The following is a 24092-nucleotide window of genomic DNA, read 5'->3' on the forward strand; positions in this document are numbered from 1 at the left end:
TGTGTGGGCAAATTACGCAGTTCAGTCTGTTGCATGAACTTAACATTCCAACTACAACTAACTATTCTTGAAAAAGTAACCTGGCTGCCTTAAAAAAATGAGTTGATTCAACAAAATGCGTAGTTAAGCCAATTTTTACATTGTTGGCACAACTATTAATTATAAATTGACTCAACAAGATACTTAGTTTAAACAACTTAAGATGGCAGAAAAAGTTTGTTGGTGTAACTCATTGTATGTTGCCTCAACTGGGATTTAAGTTTATTGAACTTTTAATGTCTTTTTGGAGTAACTAATAAACTTTTTCATTAAACTTTTAAATTAAAGTTGCTCAGACTATTTTGTCAGCTTCATCTTTGTTATCCCAACGATTAATTTTATGTTTAAGGAACTCCAATAAATGTGCAAACAACTTAAGTTTCTTAGCTAGCTTAACACAAAATTTCAAGGCAGCCAGGTTACAAATTATTTTAAGTTGAATGAGCTTGTTCATTTTTACAGTGTAGGCCATCCTGACCTCTGAGTGTAGAACGTGTTCTCTATATTCTGTATATGACCTTTAACCCAGTAAGCTGGTTCTGTATGAATATATGCAAATCAATAAACATTTCATGCGCAATGTTTAATGTATAGCTATGATTACATTTTCCCATAACAGTAGTCAATGGTTGCTCTAGCTGCTTGGTTACAAACATTCTTCAAAATATCTTCTTTTGTGTTCAGCAGAACAAATAAACTCGTACAGGTTTGGAACAACTTGAGGGTGAGTAAATTATGATAGAATTTTCATTTTTTGGTGAACTATCCCTTTAATAACCATTTTGTTTTTCATAATACTGAAATAAATAACCAATGTGAAGTCTTAATTTTCGAATCGGTAAAAACACTGCTCTTTACTTGTTTCGTCTGTATCCACTTGTTAAGTCGTGACGTAAGGAACGCCATTTCTGGGTCCAAGCCTCACTCGTTTCACTTGAGAATGCCACCAACGGCCATTTATGAGCGCTATTTATTCATATTAAACATCAAAGATTTTAAAAAGTTAAACATTTTAAATACTTACAGTCTACACAACAGTCTCTGTGCTCACAGCGTCACAGATATTAATATTTTAACGTTTTATAAAAGATGAATCACTGTCTGACCATCTCGAATTTTGATATGGAGATAAAGGTTATGATTATATATATTTTTTGCTGCCACGTGACGTCAGACTTAACAACCGGATAGCAAGAATATGACTTGCTTTCCCCAAAAAACATTCTATTAATCAACATTACTAATCATTATTACAATATTAACTGCAATAATCAGTATTTTGATGTGGTTAAATGTAAGTATCTGGGCTGGACTTTATTTTACAGTATGTGTACTTTCAGTGTACTTACCTAAGAAAGTACTGGGTAATATAAGGTAATTACACGGATTAGGTTTAGGAGTAGGTTCAGGGTTAGTACCTAGTTATTACCCAGTTATTGTAATTACTATAATAACATAGTATGTACATGGGGAACAGGACTGTAAAATAAAATGCTACTAGTATTTGACATAAAACAGATACATTTAATAAGGTAATTATAAAAATTTCCCTCACAAAGGGTAAAAAATGCCCCGTAAAATGAATTACTGCGCAGAAACTCATTGGCTCTCTGTCCAGTGATTCATCACTAAAGTAGCTTTAGAAACCCAACCGTTATAGCATAGATTTGTCTACTTTTGAAGTAACTACAATGCACAGCTTCACAAGAGACAGAAATCTCTAAGAAATGTTACGACTGCTGAAAGTGAGCCGTTTCCTTCAAGTATTTTAAAATCACAAAGAAATGCACTTTTTCATTAGAAAAAAATATCCCACCTTTAATAGTTGAGCATATTTACAGGCATACAAACCATGTCTGAACTATGAGGGCAAAAAAAAAGCAAAATAATCGTTCATTAATCGCAATCGAGGTAAAATATTCAAATTCATCGAGATTTTGATTTCCTCCCACCGTAACTGACCCTGATATATATAGGATTTGAAATGCCACACAAAGAGGAGCTGTGTCATTTCAGTTTAGTTGATGCATTTCTCTCAGGGTCCTGCTGTATGATTGTGTTTTTTTATATATAGCTCTGAATAGCTAATTATGTTAATCCGCTTTCAGATTTCTTCTCAAAAATGATTATACACTGTATATACATTCTGTGTTCTTTATTGTGAAACTTTAACTGTGCAGTCGTTTCCTGAAAACCATACCAGACAAGCTGGTTCAGAAAATGAAAGTTTTCCCCTTAGTCATGTGATCTCATCTGCCCTGAGAACTTTGTCAGAAGACCGACAGAACCGGTTTAAACAAGAATCTTTACACGAAGGTCTTAAAGACCTATGTCGTCTTACACAGGTGCTGTTTGTTGTAAACCAATATTGTGTTTATGAAGTAATGATTGTCTAGGTGTACACTGTAACAAATTTCTGTAGTTTTCACAGCATTATTACTGTAAAATTAGCAAATACTTACTGTAGAACCTGTATACAGCATGTTGCTGTAGATCTGCAAAGCATCATGGTCTTTTTTCAACGGTGGGTAAATTCTACAGTAATTTTATTTTCCTGTGAATCACAATACAGCAATTTCTAGAAGATTTTTTTTCAGCCAAGGAAAGCTACGAGATTTCCCACTTTCATCTGAATTTTTTTACTTCAGAAAGGTAACATAATTTATTTCCAAAGTTTATTCTTGTAAAGTCACCTGTTTGTTCAACTTTAAGAGTGCACTGAGAGAGAAAAGAGTAATGAGCAGCACACTTCGTAGTAAACGTCTCATGTTGTGTGTGCATTTTATAATTTTATTACCACAAATATATATTTCTGCATGATTTCAATATATTTTCTAGTCTGGCAACATTTGATAACGTCATTAGTTTATAGCATTGTTAAATAAAAATTAAATTGGAATTGTGTATGTGATCTCTTTTGGTGCAGATACGTCACATAATATGATTTTTTTTTCTGTCACCACTTGCGCGTGAGGCTGCGGCAGTGAGCCTAGCCTGCCGACTCTCGACGGTCTCGAGCTGAAAGAAAACGTACTCGGTTACTTAACGTAACCTCGGTTCCCTGAGATAAGGGAAGGAGTACTGCGTCTTAAGACGCTGTATGGGTAGGTTCTCCTACTCTCGAATATACTGAAGTAATTGTAAAATCACGCAGTGCTACTGCCCAGTCAAAACAGTGTCGAGACATCTCGCACGCTATTGGCTGGCCAGTGGGAACTGCATGAACCAATGGCAGAACAGCGTAATCTGAGCGAACCAATGGGCACAAAGCCCGCGAAGCTGAGCGCAAGAGCCCGCGAAAGGGGCATATAAAATACGCTGTAACTGTCAAAAACGTCAGGTTAAATCGACTGAAGCGACGATCACCCGAGTCAGCGCCATAGCACGGCCGTCTACGCAGTACTCCTTCCCTTATCTCAGGGAACCGAGGTTACGTTAAGTAACCGAGTACGTTCCCTTTCGAACGGTCAGTTCGTACTGCGTCTTAAGACGCTGTATGGGAACCTGTAAAATCCCGCCGTGCTATGATAAGCGCAGTGACATGTACTCCCTCAAGTTTGAACACTTATTAGAAAGGGCTCAAGACTAGAGTTACTGACACATCATTTATATTAATAATATATATGTACACACGTCTTATACTACTGGGCTCATAGAGGCCGGTAACTATAAGGAATGTGTAAGCATTGAAGCATATGAAGGCCCCAATGCCAACTTATGACGGGGACGGGCTTACAAGGCCGTCTGATATTCGTTAGGCCGTCTTAGTATTTTTATACAGCGAAGACTTGCATCCAGACTGAAGAATCTGGTTAAAGTAGATGGTGAGGACCAACCTGCCGATCTACAAATGTCACCCATAGAAACTCCACTAGACCACGCCCAAGAGGAGGCCATGCCTCTGGTGGAGTGAGCTTTGACACCTATGGGGCATTGGAGGCCCATTGGAGGGCCATCATTGCCATCTGGCTAGGTTTTGTTTGGTGACCGGAAGTTCCCTAGTTCGGTCACCAAAACTTACAAAGAGCTGCTCCGACTGTCTAAAGTGGGAGGACCGCTCAATATATGCTCTAAGCGACCTAACAGGGCCGAGCAGGTGTAACTGTCTCTCATCCTCCGAAGTGGGGAGGGCAGAAAGAGTGATTACCTGTGCTTTGAACGGTGTTGAAAGCACTTTAGGTACATAACCATGCCCTGGTTTGAGGATGACTTTAGAATCGCCTGGGCCAATTCTAAACATGACGCGTTCACAGATAACGCTTGAATGTCACTGACACGCTTAACAGATGCCAGTGCTAGTAGCAGGGCAGTTTTCAGCGAAAGTGGCTTTAAGTCAGCCGTCTGCAGCGGCTCGAAGGGAGGTCTTTTTAGTGCTCTTAGGACCAATGAAGGTCCCAGGATGGCACCGTAGGAGGGAGAAGGGGGTTAAGCCTCCTGGCTCCTTTTAAGAATTTTATGACCATGGCGTGTCTGCGTACTGATTGGCCAGCTATATGCGTATGAGATGCGGCGATAGCTGCCGTGTAGACTTTGAGTGTGGATGGAGTGTGTCCTGCATCCAACATCTCTTATAGAAAAACAAGAATTTGTGATATCTCGCATGACACTGGGTTATAGTTCCTGACTGAACACCAGTCAGAGAACACTGACCATTTAAGGGCATAGAGACGTCTAGTAGACGGAGCTCTAGCTTCACTGATGCTGCTCAAGACACTCACTGGGAGGTTCTTGAGCCCCCCTTGAGTTGCCAAACATGTAACGCCCACAATTTTGGGGTGGGGGTGCCGGATTGTCCCGTTCGCCTCAGAAAGGAGATCTTTCCTTAGGGGAACTGGCCATGGGGCTGGTGATAGTAACTGAATCAACTCGGGAAACCTGATGTGGGTTCGCCAGAGTGGAGCCACTAGCAGGACTGTGTGCTCGCATTCCCTGATCCTTTTTAAAATCTGGGGAATGAGCGGTACTGGTGGAAAAGCATAAAGTATGCAGCTGGGCCATTTGTGGGCCAGCGCATCCTTGTTCTTTGAAAAATAGATTGGGCAATGACAGTTGTCTTCGGAGGCGAAGAGGTCGACCTCTGCCCTCCCAAAAACACTCCATATCATTTGAACCATTTAGGAATGGATGGCCCATTCCCCCGGGGACACGAGGCCCCTGGAGAGCATGTCTGCTCCCTGGTTCAGTCTGCCTGGCACATGCACTGCTTTTAGTGAATGTAATTTGCCTTTTGCCCATAGGAGGAGATGTCTGACCTGTTGGTTGAGCCATCTCGACCTGAGCCCGCCTTGGCGGTTTATGTAGGAGATCACAGTCGTGTTGTCCGTGCGGACTAGAACATGGTGACCTGAGAGACGTGGTAAAAAAGTCTTGAGGGCTAGCACTACTGCCAGCATTTCTAGGCAGTTTATGTGCAACCGTGACTCCGTGCTCGACCATGAGCCGAAGGCCGGTTCGCCCTCGTACAGAGCGCCCCAAACTGAGTTGGAGGTGTCGTGGTGACCACCATCCGTCTGGAAACTGTTTCCAAGTGACCACGGGGCCAGGGCTTTGATACAGCCGCGGCCCACTTTGATCCAAAGCTGGCCTGAATGCCACGCTTGGGAAGGAACCCGTGATTTCAGCCAGTACTGCAGGGGGCGCATGTGCTTCATACCCAGCGGAAGTACTGGAGAAGCTTTTGCCATTAGGCCTAGCATTCTCTGAAATTTTTTAGGGGTGTGTTGGTTCCCATTTTGAATGAACATGCAAGCTGCTGTTTAGTCAGAGCGCGTTCGTCCAATAGCCACGCCCTCATTTGGGCTGAGTCTAAAATCGTTCCCAGGAAGGAGGTTCTCTGCCTGGGAAGCAATAAGCTCTTGGCTGTATTTATTCTGAGACCCAGGCATTCTAGATGGCTGAGTAGCATAGATTTGTGAGATTTTATTTCTTCCTCTGACTGGGCCAGTATGAGCCAGTCGTCGAGGTAGTTCAGAATGCGCATTCCCGCTTGTCTTAAGGGGGAGAGAGCTGCATCCATGCACTTCGTGAAAGGACAGGCCAAATGGCAGGACTGTGTACTGATAAGCCTTCCCGTCGAACGCGAATCTCAAAAACGGTCTGTGACGTGGGATAATTTGGATATGAGAGTAAGCATCTTTCTGATCCAATGAGAAAAACCAGTCCATCGGGCAGATTTGCGCGATGATCTGTTTTAATGTCGGCATTCTGAAAGGCCTTTTGATAGCGCCTTGTTCAGGTGTCTGAGATCTAAGATGGGCCTGAGGCCGCCATCTTTTTTGGGAACAAGGAAGTAGCGGTTGTAAAAAAAACCCTGACTCGCTCTGAACTCGCCTTTTTGGCGGTAGAATGCAGGGGAGCACGCATTAAAGCGGACTCGTAGTTTACATTCATTGCATGAAAAACATTCAGAACAGTATTTTTCTCCCTGACCGGAACAAAAACGGGCCGTGGGGAGAGATGTGACACTGTGTGGACAGCACTTATGTGTAGCGGCACACACCTGTAGTGGGCGCGTGCTCTACATATAGAGCGCTCTCGGAGTGAGCAGTAATCTGTGAGAACAGTGCTTATGTGCAAGGTGCATGTATTTTAGTAAGGTCGTTGTTAAAACACAGCGTTGATGTGCAGGCGAGCGTGTTTGACAACAGGCTAGTTGACTGCAATATTTACATCTCCAGTCGCCTGAACCGAGGGGATTGAGAGAATGTAAAGTAAGTCTGTAGTGGTAATCCAGCCACAGCAGGACTTTTGAGTGGTTCTATAGTGCTGAATTAACAGTGCTTATATGAAGGGGTACACCCTATGTAGGGGACACACTGCCTGCAGTCATAACAGAGGAAAGAACTCTTAATTGTTTATTAGGATCACCGTTAATACAGCATTCTGTGTACAGGCGTGCATGTTTTATAACAGGCTCGTTTACTGAGAGAAGTGGTGGAAGGCTTGGCTGCCATTCACTAAATTGAGACTCACTGAGAAACCTGTGAGAGCGGGGCTCGAACCGGCAACCCTGTGTGCGAAGTACACCGTAACAGCAGAGGGCGCGGCTATGACGTAAGTCGCGCTCTTGACGGTGTTTTCAGTGTGTGTGGCGTGCGTGTTTCATAACAGGCTCGTTTACTACACTGTTGAACCTCTCCAGTCGCCTGAATAGGGGACTGAGAGAAGTGGTGGAGGGCTTGGCCGTCCTTCACTAAATTGAGACTCGCTGAGAAACCTGTGAGAGCGGGGCTCGAACCGGCAACCCTGTGTGCGAAGTACACCGTAACAGCAGAGGGCGTGGCTATGACGTAAGTCGCGCTCTTGACGGTGTTTTCAGTGTGTGTGGCGTGCGTGTTTCATAACAGGCTCGTTTACTACACTGTTGAACCTCTCCAGTCGCCTGAATAGGGGACTGAGAGAAGTGATAGAGTGAAAAGACGCAGGGCTTGGCCGCCATTCACGACGCCATTATGCGCTAGACAGCGAGGCAGCAATGACGTAAGTCGCGCTCTCTATAGTGAGCGCGCTGGGAGAGAGAGGGGCGCACGCGCTGCCGCTGTAGGAAGCGCGAGCTGCAGTGACAACAGCCTGTAACGTAAGGCGCGCTCTCAATATCTCCAGCAGTCTGAGAGAAAGTAATGCAGGAAGCTCCGGCATTAGTTTGCTCGTCCACTCTGGCATTCTCTGTCCGCAGCGCTTCTTAGCGCGGCCCGAGTGAGAGAAGAGGAAGAGCGAGACGTTGGTAATCGTGCGGATTCGTCTTCCTCATTGCCGCCGAATGAGACCAAGCCCTCGGCGTCGAGCGGAGGGAGCAGGTCCAATCGAGGGAAAGTCACAGGGGAAACGTCTCTCTGAGGTGAAGACGAGTCACTCGGGCACTGGGCCGACGTGAACTCGCTAGCCTCGGTATACTCAGCCCTCTGGCTCCGCCGTTCTTTTCCCGCCGAGGCTCGGGCGGAAAGGGGAACGGGAGAGCGTGAGGGCCGGGGTTGCGCTCTGAAAAGAGCGCTATCCGCGAACGGAGGGAGGAAATGGGCATACCCTCGCAGTGAGATTAGCCGGACCCGGCGAGAGCAGCGTCCGCGTGGGCCTTGCCCAGACAGATCACGCACCCGTCGTGGTTATCCTCCTAGTGCAGGTAAGTACTGCACACAAGTGATATGTTTTTCTCAGTATTGTACAGAAAGGATACACCATAGTGTTTCACCAAAGAGCGCAGGGGAAAGGCGTGACAGCTCGCGGGATCGCTGGCGATTTGAGCGCGCTGAAAATACAGCAGGCCGCTGACTCTCGCAGGACGTCCGGGCTGGTTAGTTCGCTATTCCGCTGCAGGCTCGTCAATTCACGGTGAAGGTGGTGTAGTTCGAGTTTATCAGCGAGGACCGTAGATCGTCGCTGAAGGAGATTAATCTGACGTTTTTGACAGTTACAGCGTATTTTATATGCCCCTTTCGCGGGCTCTTGCGCTCAGCTTCGCGGGCTTTGTGCCCATTGGTTCGCTCAGATTACGCTGTTCTGCCATTGGTTCATGCAGTTCCCACTGGCCAGCCAATAGCGTGCGAGATGTCTCGACACTGTTTTGACTGGGCAGTAGCACTGCGTGATTTTACAATTACTTCAGTATATTCGAGAGTAGGAGAACCTACCCATACAGCGTCTTAAGACGCAGTACGAACTGACCGTTCGAAAGGGAACGCAGCTGAGGTACGTTAGGCCTAATACTTAACCTATTTTTCATAGTTATTCAGGGACGTCACTAGGATTGGAAGACAGGGGGGGCTTAGCCCCCAGGGTATTTGTAACTTTGCAAAATCTTTGCACTCCCATCTAGAGCTACACTTACGTCAACAACCAGTCAAGAAACCAAGATGTTAACAAGTAAAACGTGACAGACATATCCTCTTCTTCCATTTCTACTCTTTTAAAGAAAAGTGACTGTAATGTTAGCTTTTAGACACATCAAAGCTGCATGGGGGAATTTACTTAGGCCAGACTTTGCTCCTGATGCGTTACTATAAGCAATGACTTAAATGCTATCTGTCTGCTCATGTAAATGTATGAAAAAGTAATAGCATACTATAATTAATTCCTCTCTATATAAGATAAGTTGTCAACAGAATGCTATTTAATTACACAGAACCGCATGTATTCAACCCATTTTTGAGCTAAAATACAAATATACAGCTAAACCTAAATTGAGCTAAACCTATACAAATACCACAGCTGTACAATTTTCACACCCTATACTAAATTTACTGGGGGGGCGTGAGTAAGAGACGCAGCGAAAGGAATTGCAGCTGAACTATTTGCTCTATGAAAGACATTGATAAAGACGAAAACTAAGGACATTTAATCTATCATTTTATTTTAGTTAGTTTTGCCAAACACATTACAGATTTGGTAAGTTATCGTTTTTTTTGTAATGCCTTTTTATTTTACAGTAATCAGTAGCGCTCCGGTCTGCAACGCTCTGAAAGCTGCCACAGTTCACACACTTGGTGTCTGAATTAGATAATTGTAGGCTATATATCAGGCGATTCAATTGCTGGCCATTTGTCATCCACAATCCACAGATCGTCATGTATAGCGTAAGGATCTGGCAAGATCTCACCATTGCTGAGAGTACGTTTTTTTATATAATCGGCACGGTCGGAGGTACTAAGGCTTCCCACCTAATCCATTGTCAAATATTTTATTTACAGTTTAGTATTTTGTGTATATATGTGCAGTCATGAAATGTGGCACGTAAATAAAAACAAATTCGCGCTGTCCAGTAGATGCGGCTAGTAGGCTACATTACTAGCCTAACATGATCATTCATACATGTATCAGCAACACTGCAAAATTAAAGACAGACAAACAGATCCAACTAAAATCACGTTTTATTGAGTCAGCAGTTATATACAAACAATAAGGAAAGCTTCAATACTTAAGGTTGTTGCAGTAGCGGAGCAGCTCAGCGATGTCTTTCTGCCTCCAGGATGCGCACGCACCCTGTAATGTTTGTAAACAGGAAACCCGTGTATATGCAACGAGACGCGGTGCATCATCTTGACAGCACAACGACTCTTTTTACTTCTGTCCAACTTCCGACTTTTCGGCTATTTTTTGTAGCTGGATATATATAATTTGTTACATCTAAATATGAATGAGGATACGGTTATTGATAAATCTAATTGTTATTGTTGTTCTTATTATCATTTAGGGGGGCTTAGGAACATTTTGGGGTAGCTTCAGCCCCCCTAAAATAGGCCTAACGACGTCCCTGTAGTTATTCATCATGATTTTTCTGAACGTAAACCAACGAGATTGGTGAAATGCTTTTCAAACTTGTGGGAGCATGGCATGGGCTGTACTGTATTAAGATTTGTCTTATCCGGCAACATTACATTTTTAACGTCTTTAATTTGATTAAAGTCTAACGTTAGCATTGTGAAATGACATTAATTTAAAATGGTGTAATTTTTTGTATTTATTGGCGCGGTAGCCGTTTAATAATCTCTCGTTTTTTTCTCTTGCTTGCTGTTGCCGACTGAGGAATCAGACATTGAAGTTAAGCGGGCCGAGAAAACGCAGCTAGAGGTAACGTAGCAGCTAAGTTACGTTACTGAATGTGACGGAGCGGTACAATTGAGAAACCAACCTTTTACCAGTAAAGAAATCCGACTACGCCACCCTAGAATTTAACTCTAGGGAACAATGCTCAAAACCCAAAAATGGAGTACATTAAGCACGCAGGTTCGGTTCCCTCATAGAAGTAAGCAGGAGACGTGGGTGGAGTATAAAAAAAAGTACAAAATGTTTATTAATGCAAGAATGTTTTTAAAATAGACACTAAAATATCAGAAAAACAGCATGAGACCCCACTTTAAATGGAGGAAAGCAACATTACAAAAAGAATAAATGTGGGAAATGACAAAAATAATTTTAAATATGAAAACAAAATAAAGTAAATATCAGCAGGGCTGAGGCTCCCATCGGCAGGAACAAAATGAAGTCGTTGTACAAGAGCACACTTTCACGCACATACCAAAGTGCACTCAGATCACACACTCGAAGTGGTACACAGCACGCAATAAACACCCACCACCAGAAGGAAGATCCGTTCATCCGTGGGACCCCCAGCTCCTGCAGACAAACAAAATAATAAATAAACTATAACAAATTCACAAGTAAACACAATTAGCTCCACATACAATATAAACAAATGATAACTGATGAAACAAAAACAAAAGATATCAATATCACATGAAACAAAGAAAAACACTAAATAAACTATAACAAATTCACAAGTAAACACAATTAGCTCCACATACAATATAAACAAATGATAACTGATGAAACAAAAACAAGATATATATATCACATGAAACAAAGAAAAATACTAACGGAATCAAATAAATTCAAGAGAAATTACAAAGCAACTTGAATTCAGATGTAAGCAGGAAGCAAATCAAGTTGCGTTAATAAAGGAAAAATAACACAAAATAAACAACACAATATTTGTGTTTTTCTGCAAAAGAAAATAAATAAATAAAACAAGCCAAAACAAACTTTACTCCCACAAAAATATAAAGAAAACAGAAACTAATCACAAGAAAAGAAACAAAAGGAAACAATTATTTTCCCTCAATAAGATGAGATCGTCGTATTCTCCATGCTGATACTCAAACCAAAGCAGCCACTACACACAGTCGGAACCAGACGAACAGTCCCCCTTGTAGCGTCTGCACGACAGTAGGCTAACACAGCAGGACTGCAGGAATGTGAGCAAAACGTCCGCAGCGCAAAGCGGAAGACTGCAGCAACACAGCAAATCCGATTTAATATGATACAATTACGGGAGGAACAGAGAGTGAACGAGAGGGAGAACCCGTCAAGGTACCACAATAGAAAATATACAGGCACAGGTCTATTAATCAGCCCCGCGATCACAATGGGGTACAGGAAACCCTACCTAGACAGCATGCGGCAATGTCAACAGCACAACAACGATAGTACAATATGCGTTCATACAAATGCACACACACATACCTGAGGCAATCGGTCAAGACTCACTAGACCCACTAAAGCAGCGCCGGAAACACACTGACACCCGGACAAACGACACTGTAACATTACGAGAAAAAAATGCTTTAACAGACCAACCAGTTTTAAAATTACCCCCGTTACAGCACTGCACGCTTACCTGTAACCACCGTAAACACGGGCACAAAAGGGGAAAGTCGGACGTGACGCACCACGGCCAACAACAAATCAGCCCTTATATCACGGATACTGATTGCTGATAGGCAAATCCGGCTGTCAATCACCTAATCTCATTACATTAACATATTTTTTTAATAATTTCATGATTTTTCTGAACTTCACTGCCTTCAAGCTGCAGAAACTATAACGTTAGATTGTTAATAGCCTAATTAGAAGTGCCATTCCCGACTTGGGAGCATATATTGTATTAATATTTGTCTTATCTGGCGAAATTACATTTATAACGTCATTTTTTTTTTTTAATTCAAAGGTCCAGATTAGCAGACGAACTGGGAAGGTGGTCCAAAAAAAAAAACGATTGCCTCAATCCACACATGGCATCATTCATCAGGGACTTCATTGAGTATGACTGGCAGAACAACTAATACCAGGTGAGACTTTTAATTGTTACCTTGGAATAACTGGAAGCCAGTTTGGGTGGGTAGTTGGTGGTTGAAAGTCAGAGGTGGCCCGCAACTTGTCTATTAAAGGGATAGTTCACTTTAAAATTTACTCTCAAGTTGTTTCAAACCTGTATGAATTTCTTTCTTCTGCTGACCACAAAAGAGGATATTTTGAAGAATGTCGGTAACCAAACAGTTAACTGGAGCCAGTGACTTCCATAGTAGGAAAAAAAATACTATGGAAGTCACTGGCTCCAGTTAACTGTTTGGTTACCGACATTCTTCAAAATATCCTCTTTTGTGCTCAGCAGAAGAAAAAAATTCATACAGGTTCGAAACAACTTGAGGTTGAGTATATGATAATAGCATTTTCCTTTTAAAGTGAACTATCCCTTTAGGCCTGCCAAGCATCATTTTCAAATCATGCAGTTTTACAGCGTCAACACAAGGTGATTCAACAACACTGACATGAAAAACAGGAGGAACATTGTGTGACAACACCAGCCAGTTAGAATATTTTTCCATTCACAACTCACAAACATTTACCATAAATTTCACTGTTTTATCTCTAACTGTAAACATGGTATTGTGGCAGAAATGTGGGATATTCATGTACAATTTTATAATATTAAGACAGTTATTAAATATTAAAGTAATGGCAAATGACAGAAACCAATACTGTCTAATAAGAGTCGAATATAAGAATATTTACATTTTATCTTTTAAAAATAGGTTGTTATTTTTACAGATGTTACAGTTTGTGTTAACGAAAATAAATTTACATTTTACATCTTACATCTTTATTCAAGCTATAAAATAAAGATGTGGGGGATGCTACTCCACAAACCACCAACAAAGCATATAAAAAAATACTAATATTTATTTAAAACTTTTATGTATATGTCATCAACCCATCTGTCTTGCTTTTAAACTTTTATATTAATAATGAATTTCTTCCTCTACAGGGTAGAAGACTCCAGCCCAGGAAGTCCAGGTCAAGTTTTAAAAGAATAATAGTTATGAGGAAAAAAAAACTTCTTGGAGAAAAACAATATTAGGTTTGAAATCCTGCTGTTTTTAAAGGGATAGTTCACCCAAAAACGAAAATTGTGTCATCATTTACTCACCCTCAACCTGTATGAATTTCTTTCTTCTGCTGAACACAAAGAAAGATATTTTGAAGAATGTCGGTAACCAGACAGTTGATGGGTCCCATTGACTTCCATAGTAGGAAAAAAAAATACTATGGAAGTCAATGGGACCCATCAACTGTCTGGTTACCGACATTCTTCAAAATATCTTTCTTTGTGTTGAGCAGAAGAAAGAAATCCATACAGGTTGAGGTTGAGTAAATGATGACACAATACAAATTTTTGGGTGAACTATCCCTTTAAATCATTTAATTTTTATAGATTTGTAATTTTACCCAAACATTTGAATACATATTGATTGTTTTGTTTGCTCAGAAAAGTGTTGAAATGAAATGAATTGTTAACTTATTGAAAAAAAATTATATGTTCAGAAAATATATAGGTTTGAAATCCTGCTGTTTTTAAATCATTACATTTTTATACATTTGTAATTTTTATCCAAACATTTTAATAAATATTGATTGTTTTGTTTGTTCAGAAAAGTGTTTTTTGTATGTTCAGAAAAGTGATGAAATTAAATGTTCACAGAAAAATTGTAACATTGAAAAAAATGATGCTATACTATTTTTATTTTATGAATTTTTTAAATTAAAAGTGAGAAAATAAATGGCATTTGTGACAGTGTCTTTATTTTACAGTACACAAAATTAATGCAGTAATCCCCATTACAGTAATAGTTATGAAATACAGTACTGTGATTATTACTGTAAAAAAATGTACAGTAATTTTAAAGTTACTGCGATTACATTTACAGTAAGAATACTGTGAAATGAAATAAAGCAACTTACTAGCTAATTGCTGCCAGCAAGTTACTGTATTTTTCACAGTAATCTTTTTACAGTGTACATTTGTATGAGAACTGGTTTTGGAACCAGTTCAGTAAATCTGGCTCCTATATGATTTATTTGCCTACAATAATAATAATGATGAGTAAAGCAAGTTTAACATTACATTTTACAATGAATATAATGTGCTGAACATTACACCAGCACATACCGTGTTATGTGTGCTGCAGAAGGCTGTTGGGATTTCTGTCAAGTGAAGAACATCACACTGCATTTCCCAGAATGTGCTTGTCAGTATTCGCTGCGTTATCTTTACAGGTGTAATGTAGTTCAGGCTGCATTTGATATGTTTTTAATGTGTAAAAAAGCTCTCACAAAATGTCCGTGGGCATCTTTGTATGTTTGGATTACATTGCATCATGTCTGTACTATACACTAGCCAATCAAAAACCTACATTTCATTAGATTGCAGATATGCAGTCATTTATGTGTCATATTGAAAGTATTCGTTTTTATATTCAGTGTGATCTTTTAATTTTGTTAATTGACAATCAACACCAAACATTCTAACTTTTTTGTTGGCTTATTTGATGTTTTAACACATTTCAATAAAGAAAAAGTAAACGTGTTAATGTCTGTTTATTTGTTTCTATTTACATGGGCATATTCACTGACCATTAGGTTTTAGTATCTTTTTATTATTTATGTCAGCTTTTAAGTTTAAGTGTTCATAATTTAGTAATTATTGCTACCTCTTCATTATAATTTAGACTTATGCATACTATCGATTAAATCTCTGCATAAGAAAAATAATTGTGAAGATGAAGCTTTTCACTTTTCACAATAATAAATGTTTTTTCTTTTTTCATTTTATACAATTTTGATGCACTTGATATCCCAGTGTTGCGGGTTAAAAAGTAATCATTAATCATGATCATTAAAAAAAGTCATTAACGGGGGAGTTTATGACAAATTGTATTAAAAATATACAGTATATATTATATTTGAGTCATCCACATCTAAATCTAAAACGTACTTTGTATTCTTGTAGAAAAAATTTAAACAATGGAAAAACAATATAGAGATTGCGATAAAAATATAATACTGCATTTAAAATGTAAATTATCAAATGTTACTAAATGACTAAGACGTGCATCAAACAATAAAATCATAGAAATGTCAAAATGGTAATACATGACCTCTTAAAGCATTCAAGCAATTCTCTGTGCACCTCTTATTGTTGAAAGTCTAACTTGAATAAACAAAGAATTGGAAATTAAAGACAGTTATTACTGGTCATAGTTTCATGGGTGATGCATGTGGAACAAATACAAATTACATAAAAAAATATAAATGTTTCAGTAATGTAGAGCGCAGCTAGACAGACTGATAGGACATGTCTATTTGAATAATGGGTGAGAAATTCAAAGAAGATGTGGGATCTTGGCCGGTGCTGTGGGGGAATTTCAGCGCTCCACATTCATTAAGCGCTTGTTCAGCTCTGATGCTCGTGCTCCACTGTCCTTCTGTGCTCTTTGTTAAGCCTTCGAAAGCCTGATATCCACCATCACTTGGTGTGACGCTGCCATCATGGACCAACAGAGAAGGATAAAGTGGCTTTTTCACTATGAACTTTTCCTCAGCAGCAACATCATTTAAAAGTTTCAAGCAAACATCTGCATCTGGATCATTTCCCTGGTTCACAACACTGCTGAAGCACTGATAACAGTCTTCCATAGCCTCATTAGCGGGACAGTTATCACAGCTAATGTTTTCAATGTCCCTCTTGTCGGATTGACAGGAATTATATTCCAAGTACGAAACCGATGAGCCAGAGCAGTTTCCCGAATCTCGGTTTGCACGGTTGCCGTCTTTTGAGGAACTGATACCAACACTCTTGACTACCATCGCAGTGCCCTCATTGCCGGCTGTGTTGTTGGTAAAAAAGGATTTGAAATCTTCACCCAGGGCATGATCGACACGTGATGAGACATTGATCGCACTGCAATTCTCCTTGTCACTACCAGAATCAAAGCCAGCCTGGCCATAATCGTCTGCCGCTGACTCAACACTGTGAGAACTTTTCTCATTGTCTGTATCTATTGATGACGCCGAGATCCTGTAGAGAGACAAACATGTTGAGGCATTATTAATCAGAATTAGAATGATGCTAGTCTGTCATTCGTTTCTGAGGTTCTCGGAAAAACGTACAACTTCTTTTTCTCCTGAAAGTCCAGTTTCGGAATATCTACATGGATTGGGGAGAGGTTCATACGGGAAGGCGGCAAAATATGACCCTATTAAAAAAGAAAAGAAAAAAAAATAGGGTTAGTAAGCAAAAATTTTGATCTGCATAAATTATGTATTAGGATTATTGATGGCTATAGACCCCTTTCACGCGTTTTAATGGTCATCAATATCGTAAATCCTGCAAAGTTTTTTTTAAATGTATGTACATTTATAACACTAATACTTTGTATTATATTACTTTTGCATCAAATTACAAAAAACAAGTTACCGCTGCTGTGAGGGCGTTTCTAATACAGCGTCTATGGGAGTGATGGTAAAAATTAACATCTTTCTATTTTCACTGCCGTTATCAATCCCACTCTATTTTTTCCTGCTTTTTGAAAGTTGCGAAGTTACTATGGTGAAGTTTTACTTTTGCTCTTTGAGCAAATGGGGAGATCAAAATATATTAAATGTATACTCTCATTCACCGCTATAAAAGTTAACCCAACTATGACAACTTCAGCTTTGGATAAACCCGGAAATGTGAAAAGTGTCTATTGCATGATTTTATGTTTCTCCCACCTTCTCTTCTCCAAGATTAGCATTTATTTTTGGCTTGGAGATTTTGTCCCACCATTTCATCTTCATCCTGTAATGAGGAAGTAAAGTGTGTCAGAACAAAATTTGTCAAAGATGCACAAATTAATAGCAAAATGTCGAATGATTGGGAGACACAAAATGGAGACCTCACCTCAAAACGCAGATGAAGATAATACAAATGATGATGATTAAACCAACACATAGAGCTGGAAACACCATTTTGACTAATTCATGTGGAGATGAGGCTGTGGAGCACATACAGATTGATCCAGATTATTAAAGAGCATTAAAACACACACAGTGATGACTCTGAGAACAAAATACATAAACTTACAGCTGGTGAACTCAACTGGTTCGCTCTCGTCACTCAATATCTTGTGTTCGTTATATTTTGTGCTCATTCTTGCTGTCAGAATGTAGTTGGTGTTTGGCTGGAGATGTGTGCCCACAATCTCATAAAATGGCTGGGAGTTTGACACCGTTTTGGGAATCTGTATGGACAATGTTTGTCTTTAATTTCTTTATGATACATCTTTGTGTGAATATGCATGAATATATTTCATACAATTTATATATCATCTCCCTTACTGTTTCATGTCCTCCTTCAAACCTATAGGTCAGATGCATTTCCAAATTTCTTGCAAAATATCCTCCTCTAGAATTTATTTTCTTATACTTGTCATCCCAAGTTACATTAAAATTTCCATTTTCAGTCTTCTGCACTGATAAGACTGGAGTTTTTGGTTTGACTGCAGAAAATGAAAATCACAGTTGTAAGCAAGTTATATGGTCGGATGAAACTTTAATTTAGATTTCTTCATTCAGAACTGAAAAAGCATGCACATTTTACTTAATCTCTTAAAGAAAAAGCTTAACATGAACATAAAGACAACAATTATACTCACTGAAATTCCCTGTCTCGAATGTTTTGGCTAATAAAACATTTGTTCCTTTCAGAAGTGTGGTAGAGAATATCTCTGTTAAAACAAACCCTTGGACTTCAATTTTGCATTCACAACTGGCACTGTGTTGACTTCTCTCGAAGATGCATGTATATGTTAGAAACCTGCAATATAAGAGTTAATCGTGTCATTGATAGCTAAATGAACAGTAAATACTTTTAGTTATAGTTATAGAGAAATTAACCAAACACTTACGAATCTACTACAGGGTGTGTGATGTTGAGTTTGTATTCAGAGCAACTTATGAGGCCGTCAGACTCGAAACTGCACTTCATTTCGGTCTCGTAGTCATTGTAACACTTAAAGTCCTCCTCTGTGGGTTCTGGGTTTTTTTTTTACGGATGGAGAATAAAAGAAGAAGTGAAGACACTGTCACAAATGACCAAGTAGAAGTTGTTTTCAGAGTGATTGTGACAAACACACGTTTGTATATGGCTATCTTTGTGAGGACATTTATATTAAAAACTAACCCAATCCCAAGTCCCTTTAACCACTCCCTCAAACAGCCTGTCAAAAAGTGAGGACAAACTCACTTTGTCACACTACTCACTTTGTCACTTTGTTTTAGTTTGTTAAGAAACTAAAACTGGTTCTTACAAAGATTACTGTACAAGTACACGCGTTTAAGAATTAGACTGTGATTTAGGCCTACGAGTTCTACAAAAATAACTTACCACAACAAAGTGTCTGGCAGAGCAGCGTGAGGAGGATCTGACTCAGAAGAACTGTGGAAAACATTGTGTCCGTCCTCGTCCTGTAGTAAAAAACACAATTACCTTCTCTTACATGTCCAATCTTACGAGATAAAATGTTAAAATAGCAAAAACCTATTATCTTTCGAAAAACAGCCTATTTTGCTACGCTTTCATACCTTCTTTAGTCTGTTGCCCCGTACGTTGCAAAGAAAACTAAATTAGACTACTTAAGAAGTAGACTAATACGGTTTCACTCACGAACGAACACATAAAATTGCCAGAAACTTCACGCATTATAGTTTCAATATACTTTCTTAATCGCAAATGCATCGTGGATTTTGGCTATGGCGGACTGAGCTTTACTGAACAGTCGTTTCACTCTTCCTCAGGTTTTTTTTTTTTTTTTTTTTTTTTTTTTGGTGCTCCGCCCGCGTTTAGATAGGCTAGATTTATTCCGTTCCTATTATTCATTAACATGCAGTTAGTTAATTAGTAAGCAGTGCTGGTAGATTGCTTTCAGATTGTAGTCGTCAAATACTTTTTCCAAATTATATGGCAAACATTTTAGTAAGGAATGTACTCATTGTTGGTAATATAGGCATATTCTGACTGCTTTTTAAAATACTCCTAGATTAGCTACTTTTAACCTAGCTCGTGTATCACATTTATTTGAATAGTATAATCTTGTACCATATTGAGGAAAAAATATATTCCATTCTTTGTTATTAACAACATGAAGTGCATAACCTTCAGGGTTTCCCATCCGACTGGGGGTTCATGATGGAACTGCAGGGGTTTGTGAGTTTAATAAAAAAAGCTATATAGTTAAGACATAAAAATGAATTTAAAAAAAAAAATCAAGATAAAACATTTACTAAAAAAATAGATTTTTAGAAATATTTGTTTACCTGCATGCCATATGTGACCATTAACCGACATTAGAGAACAGTGAACTCAATTGTATTATTATTTATTATTATTATTATTATTATTGACAATTTTATTATTGACCTAACTTATTAATTTAAAATCTCAGGCGGTACTTCAAGTAAAAAACATATTAGGTCAAAGAGGTTCAGCTGACAAAAAAGTTTGGATTTGCATTGCATTTGTACATTTGAATGTGTTTGAAAGACAAACGCCTTCCAATGACAGTAATAATGGTAAAGTGACTCACTGGGTGATGATTCAAATAATAATTAATGTGTTCATCAGGAACTCATTAGATATGCAGTGTTGCAATGTTGAGAAAACTCTTAAAAGTGAAATGATTTCTGTAAATCCACTGATCAAATGCTGTGTGATGTTTTCAGTGATCAGCACATGACTAGTGTCTGGTCTGTGTGTGTGATTCCACAAACCTGGAAGACCTTTTGAACGCATATAAGCAGTAGGTTTTATATGGATATTATGGCAGTAAATTATGAATACTTTACTGCCATTGTGAGAACAACATGTCGTCTGATTACGAGTATTTTAAAGTGTAATATAATCTAATGACATGTAGGCCTACTTCATTTTTGGCAGATTGATTAGCAGTTGTATAACGGTTTTACAACAAGTACCACAAACTATGGTTAGTGTAGCAAACCCATGTTTAATTTGTGATTACCATGATTTAACTACAACAATAATTATATAATTATATATATATATATATATATATATATATATATATATATATATATATATATATATATATATATATATATATATATATATATATATATATATATTGGTATTATTGGTAAAAAAACATTGTAGAAAAGTTTCCGTAAGGTATATTAATTTGCATAGTCTTATTTTTTTAAGAAAATTCATACGTGGCTATTTATCTCTGGGTTGTTGGTTGAACAGTTAACATTAATGATAGCGGCAGCCTGTCAGGAAATAACAACTGGATCCAAGTGAATGCAATCATACAGAGAGTTTAACAACATAAACTCAGAGAAAAACAATGGTCAGGCATAGTTGAACAGCAGTGAAGCGATGACAGGCTGTGGAAAGTGAACATTGAATGTGACATGTGGTGGCCAAATATGGTAACCCATAGCCTACTCAGAATTTGTCATCTAGATTTAAGCCATCCAAGTTAGTGCACACACACATTAGGAGCAGTGAGCAGTGAACACACACACATAAGGAGTAGTGGGCAGCCATTTTGTTGGGAGGGATTAGGTGCCGTGCCTTGCTCATGGGCTCCTCAGTCATTTCCTGGCATTATATATAATCAAACCCGCAATCTTTGGGTTATCAGTTTGACTCTCTAATCACATTAGGCCACGAATAATGGTTAGAGTAATTAGAGACCACGACTGGCAGTGTGGATCTGATTGCAATGGGCTAGTTGAGTCAGAGAGAACTCCAGGAACAGCGGTTGCAGCAAGTAATCCAAACATGAACGAGTGGCAAACACACATGAACAGAAACTAGAACAAGGGACGGAAAAGACACGGCAGACATGAGCCACAACGATCTGACAAAGAATGACAAAAAAAAGGAAGTTATAGGGAGAGCTAAATGAGTTGCCCAGCAACGCTGACAGCCAACCAGCCCAAAGACAGAAATTATATATACCACTGATCTATATAAATGACTGGATGGCTCACCGGATGTGTTCGAGCAGCCATCTTACGATTCCATACCAACAGAGGGCAACATTGTCTTACAAAATATGTATATAATACATTTAAGTGTGGATGAGACTTTTAGTTCTTTGAACGTTCTGAAACAAGTAATAGGCCTCTTTTAAAGAAACATAGGCTGTCCAAATAAAACATTTCAGAAAAATGTTCCATGAACAATGTATGAATAACATTTTTGTGCTAACGTTGTGAGAACATTATTAATGACCTGATAACTCATACTGAACGTTCTACGTTAGCCAAAGTTTTGAGAATGTTCCCTTTGCTGGCTAACTGGCATGCAACCAAGGTTTGAAATCATGGATAAGTGATTTTAAAGGCAATCATGAGCAATATTAATCAGAAATCATGACACACGACTGAAAATAGGCAAATATTTCTTTAAAATGTTTGACTGTTCTTAGCGTAGCGGATTTAGAATCATTGTACAGAAATGTTATCGTGACACTGATCATATGAACTCCTCTGTGCAAAAAGGACTGATTTATTTGTTCTGGTTAAAGCAAGATGCTTTTTAGGACACTTTTTGGGAATGTATAGGTAGGGGTCAATTGGGTGATTGGGACACTTTTTGCCATTGAGATGCAGATGACTTGGAAAAAGTCCCAAAAAGTGTCCCAATCACCCTGAATTCACCCCTACTGGCTATATTATTGTTGTCTGTGAGATGTGAGGGGAAAAACTCGTTATGTCCTCGCCATCCCATACTACTTACTATTAAATTCCATGAATGTGTGATTTTGCTGAAAACAAGTAGAAATGTCTACTGTCATTTCAGTTGATCATGTCATGGAAGCTGAGCGTGTTTTTGAACTTCACGTAAATGCCCAGCAGATGGTGCTGCAAAAATCCAAATGAATAATCTACACCTGTGACCTATTGCACAAAGCTGGTTTCAGTTGCTACCCATGTAAGTTCGAGATTAGTTTGAGCAAACTCTGGTTTTTCGGGCTCAAGAAGGTGGATTGGTTTTTAGAAGTGTTCATCACCATGGTAACCACGGCTAACCTGCTCTGGAGCAGGTTTTATTCTTGGTTAGAGATCGCAAGCCCAAACTGGACCAATCAGCTGTGTAGACAGTGGTACTGTTGGACTGTTTTGACCCTATGTGTTACCGTAACAGGAGTAAATATCGCGAGAAGGCGGTGGATGAAAAGGACGTATGTGAAGACATGTGGGGACTTGTGAGAACTGAATTACCCTGTTATGGTGGACGTTAATAAAGATGAATCAAACTTTCATTCTTCTACATTATTGAAACAAACTACAAGCTGCAAGTAAAGATGCAATAAAGCCACAACCCCTGTATCTCTCGTTCCAAATTAAAGCAGTTTATAGTGAACAAACTGCTCATCTTTTGCTTTGTGCTAATTATTTATTATATTTATATTATATGAATTATAATTACTTTTAATGTGTATTCATTTGAGCTCTTTGGGAACCCATAATTATTAGGCATATTTCTTTGATTCAAATCATGCATTGATATTGTCAGATATTTTATTAGCTGCCTTCTCAAACTTTCGCTGCAACAGCAGTGTTTATTCCTGCTTTGTAAACGTATATAATATCATGATCATTTTCTTCAGAAGAGAAGTAAATTGCACCGTCTCTTTTGCTAGAAGTGAATCAAACAGACACTGTGATTGGCTGTTTGCCACACGTGTCACACTTTCTGGTGCATGCGCTTTAGAGTTAATCGCAAACTGGATTAAACCTGAGTTGACAGAGAACTTTGAGAGACCGTTGAACTTGATTTAAACCAGGTTTGTCAACTCTAAACCTACTCTGAAACTCAGATTTTGTTCAGCTAGCTTCATGCAACAGGCCTTTGGTGTTTATTATTTTGTTGTTGATGATATCGAAATGCTAAAACAGAACTAAAAATGTTGCGTCCCAATTCGCCTAAATTACTTATACCACAACCTAAAAGTAACACGTTGATCTGCCATCTGTGGCTCTTCATTGCAGTTTAAATATAATGATGCATTTAAAAGTTAATGACCGTAGGCTATCAGTACAAAAGTTCACAATGCTGCTGCTGCAAGTGATACCATTGAATAAATATCTTTTAGTCAGACTAAATACTGATAATTCACTCAAACACCTTTATCTAAACCTCTCTATTTATCCGTCAGACTCGCACATCCGTCATGTTTGTAGTTTTAGTTTAACACTTTTTATCCGCATTTGTAGTTTTAATCGAATCAACTAGCAATGGGTTGTGGGCAATATCGAGTGCAGACCATCCGGGTATCTTTGGAATACTCTTTTCAACATACTACAATTTGGGACACACTAATTCTATTTTTGAATACTATTTAGGACGGATTGTAGCCTATGCGAGTTGG

At 39.0% G+C, this 24092-nt stretch overlaps 1 protein-coding gene across 3 annotated transcripts in view; it reads right to left on the bottom strand.

Moving 5' to 3' along the window:
* LOC307131472 (uncharacterized protein) overlaps positions 1 to 19519 on the bottom strand; it is a 67874-nt gene extending 48355 nt beyond the window's left edge. Inside the window, exons 1-11 of one of the 3 annotated variants that reach the window (XR_013817174.1) lie at positions 19273 to 19519; positions 19076 to 19155; positions 18597 to 18723; positions 18345 to 18505; positions 18028 to 18188; positions 17774 to 17930; positions 17591 to 17684; positions 17422 to 17488; positions 16819 to 16904; positions 14669 to 16726; positions 1546 to 2442 (exon numbers count right to left, since the gene is read on the bottom strand). Coding sequence is in view for 1 of the 3 variants with exons in the window: in XM_079825140.1 (XP_079681266.1) it covers positions 15985 to 16726; positions 16819 to 16904; positions 17422 to 17488; positions 17591 to 17684; positions 17774 to 17930; positions 18028 to 18188; positions 18345 to 18505; positions 18597 to 18723; positions 19076 to 19139 (1659 nt within the window). In the remaining 2 variants the exon portion in view is untranslated. Of the gene's footprint in view, positions 1 to 1545; positions 2443 to 14046; positions 16727 to 16818; positions 16905 to 17421; positions 17489 to 17590; positions 17685 to 17773; positions 17931 to 18027; positions 18189 to 18344; positions 18506 to 18596; positions 18724 to 19075; positions 19156 to 19272 lie in introns of those variants that run through there. The other 2 variants (XR_013817173.1, XM_079825140.1) reach the window with 2 other exon arrangements.
* Between the last annotated feature and the right edge of the window lie 4573 nt (positions 19520 to 24092).

Source organism: Gobio gobio, assembly GCF_949357685.1.
Source record: "Gobio gobio genome assembly, chromosome: 1".
In the NCBI taxonomy this organism is placed as follows: domain Eukaryota; kingdom Metazoa; phylum Chordata; class Actinopteri; order Cypriniformes; family Gobionidae; genus Gobio; species Gobio gobio.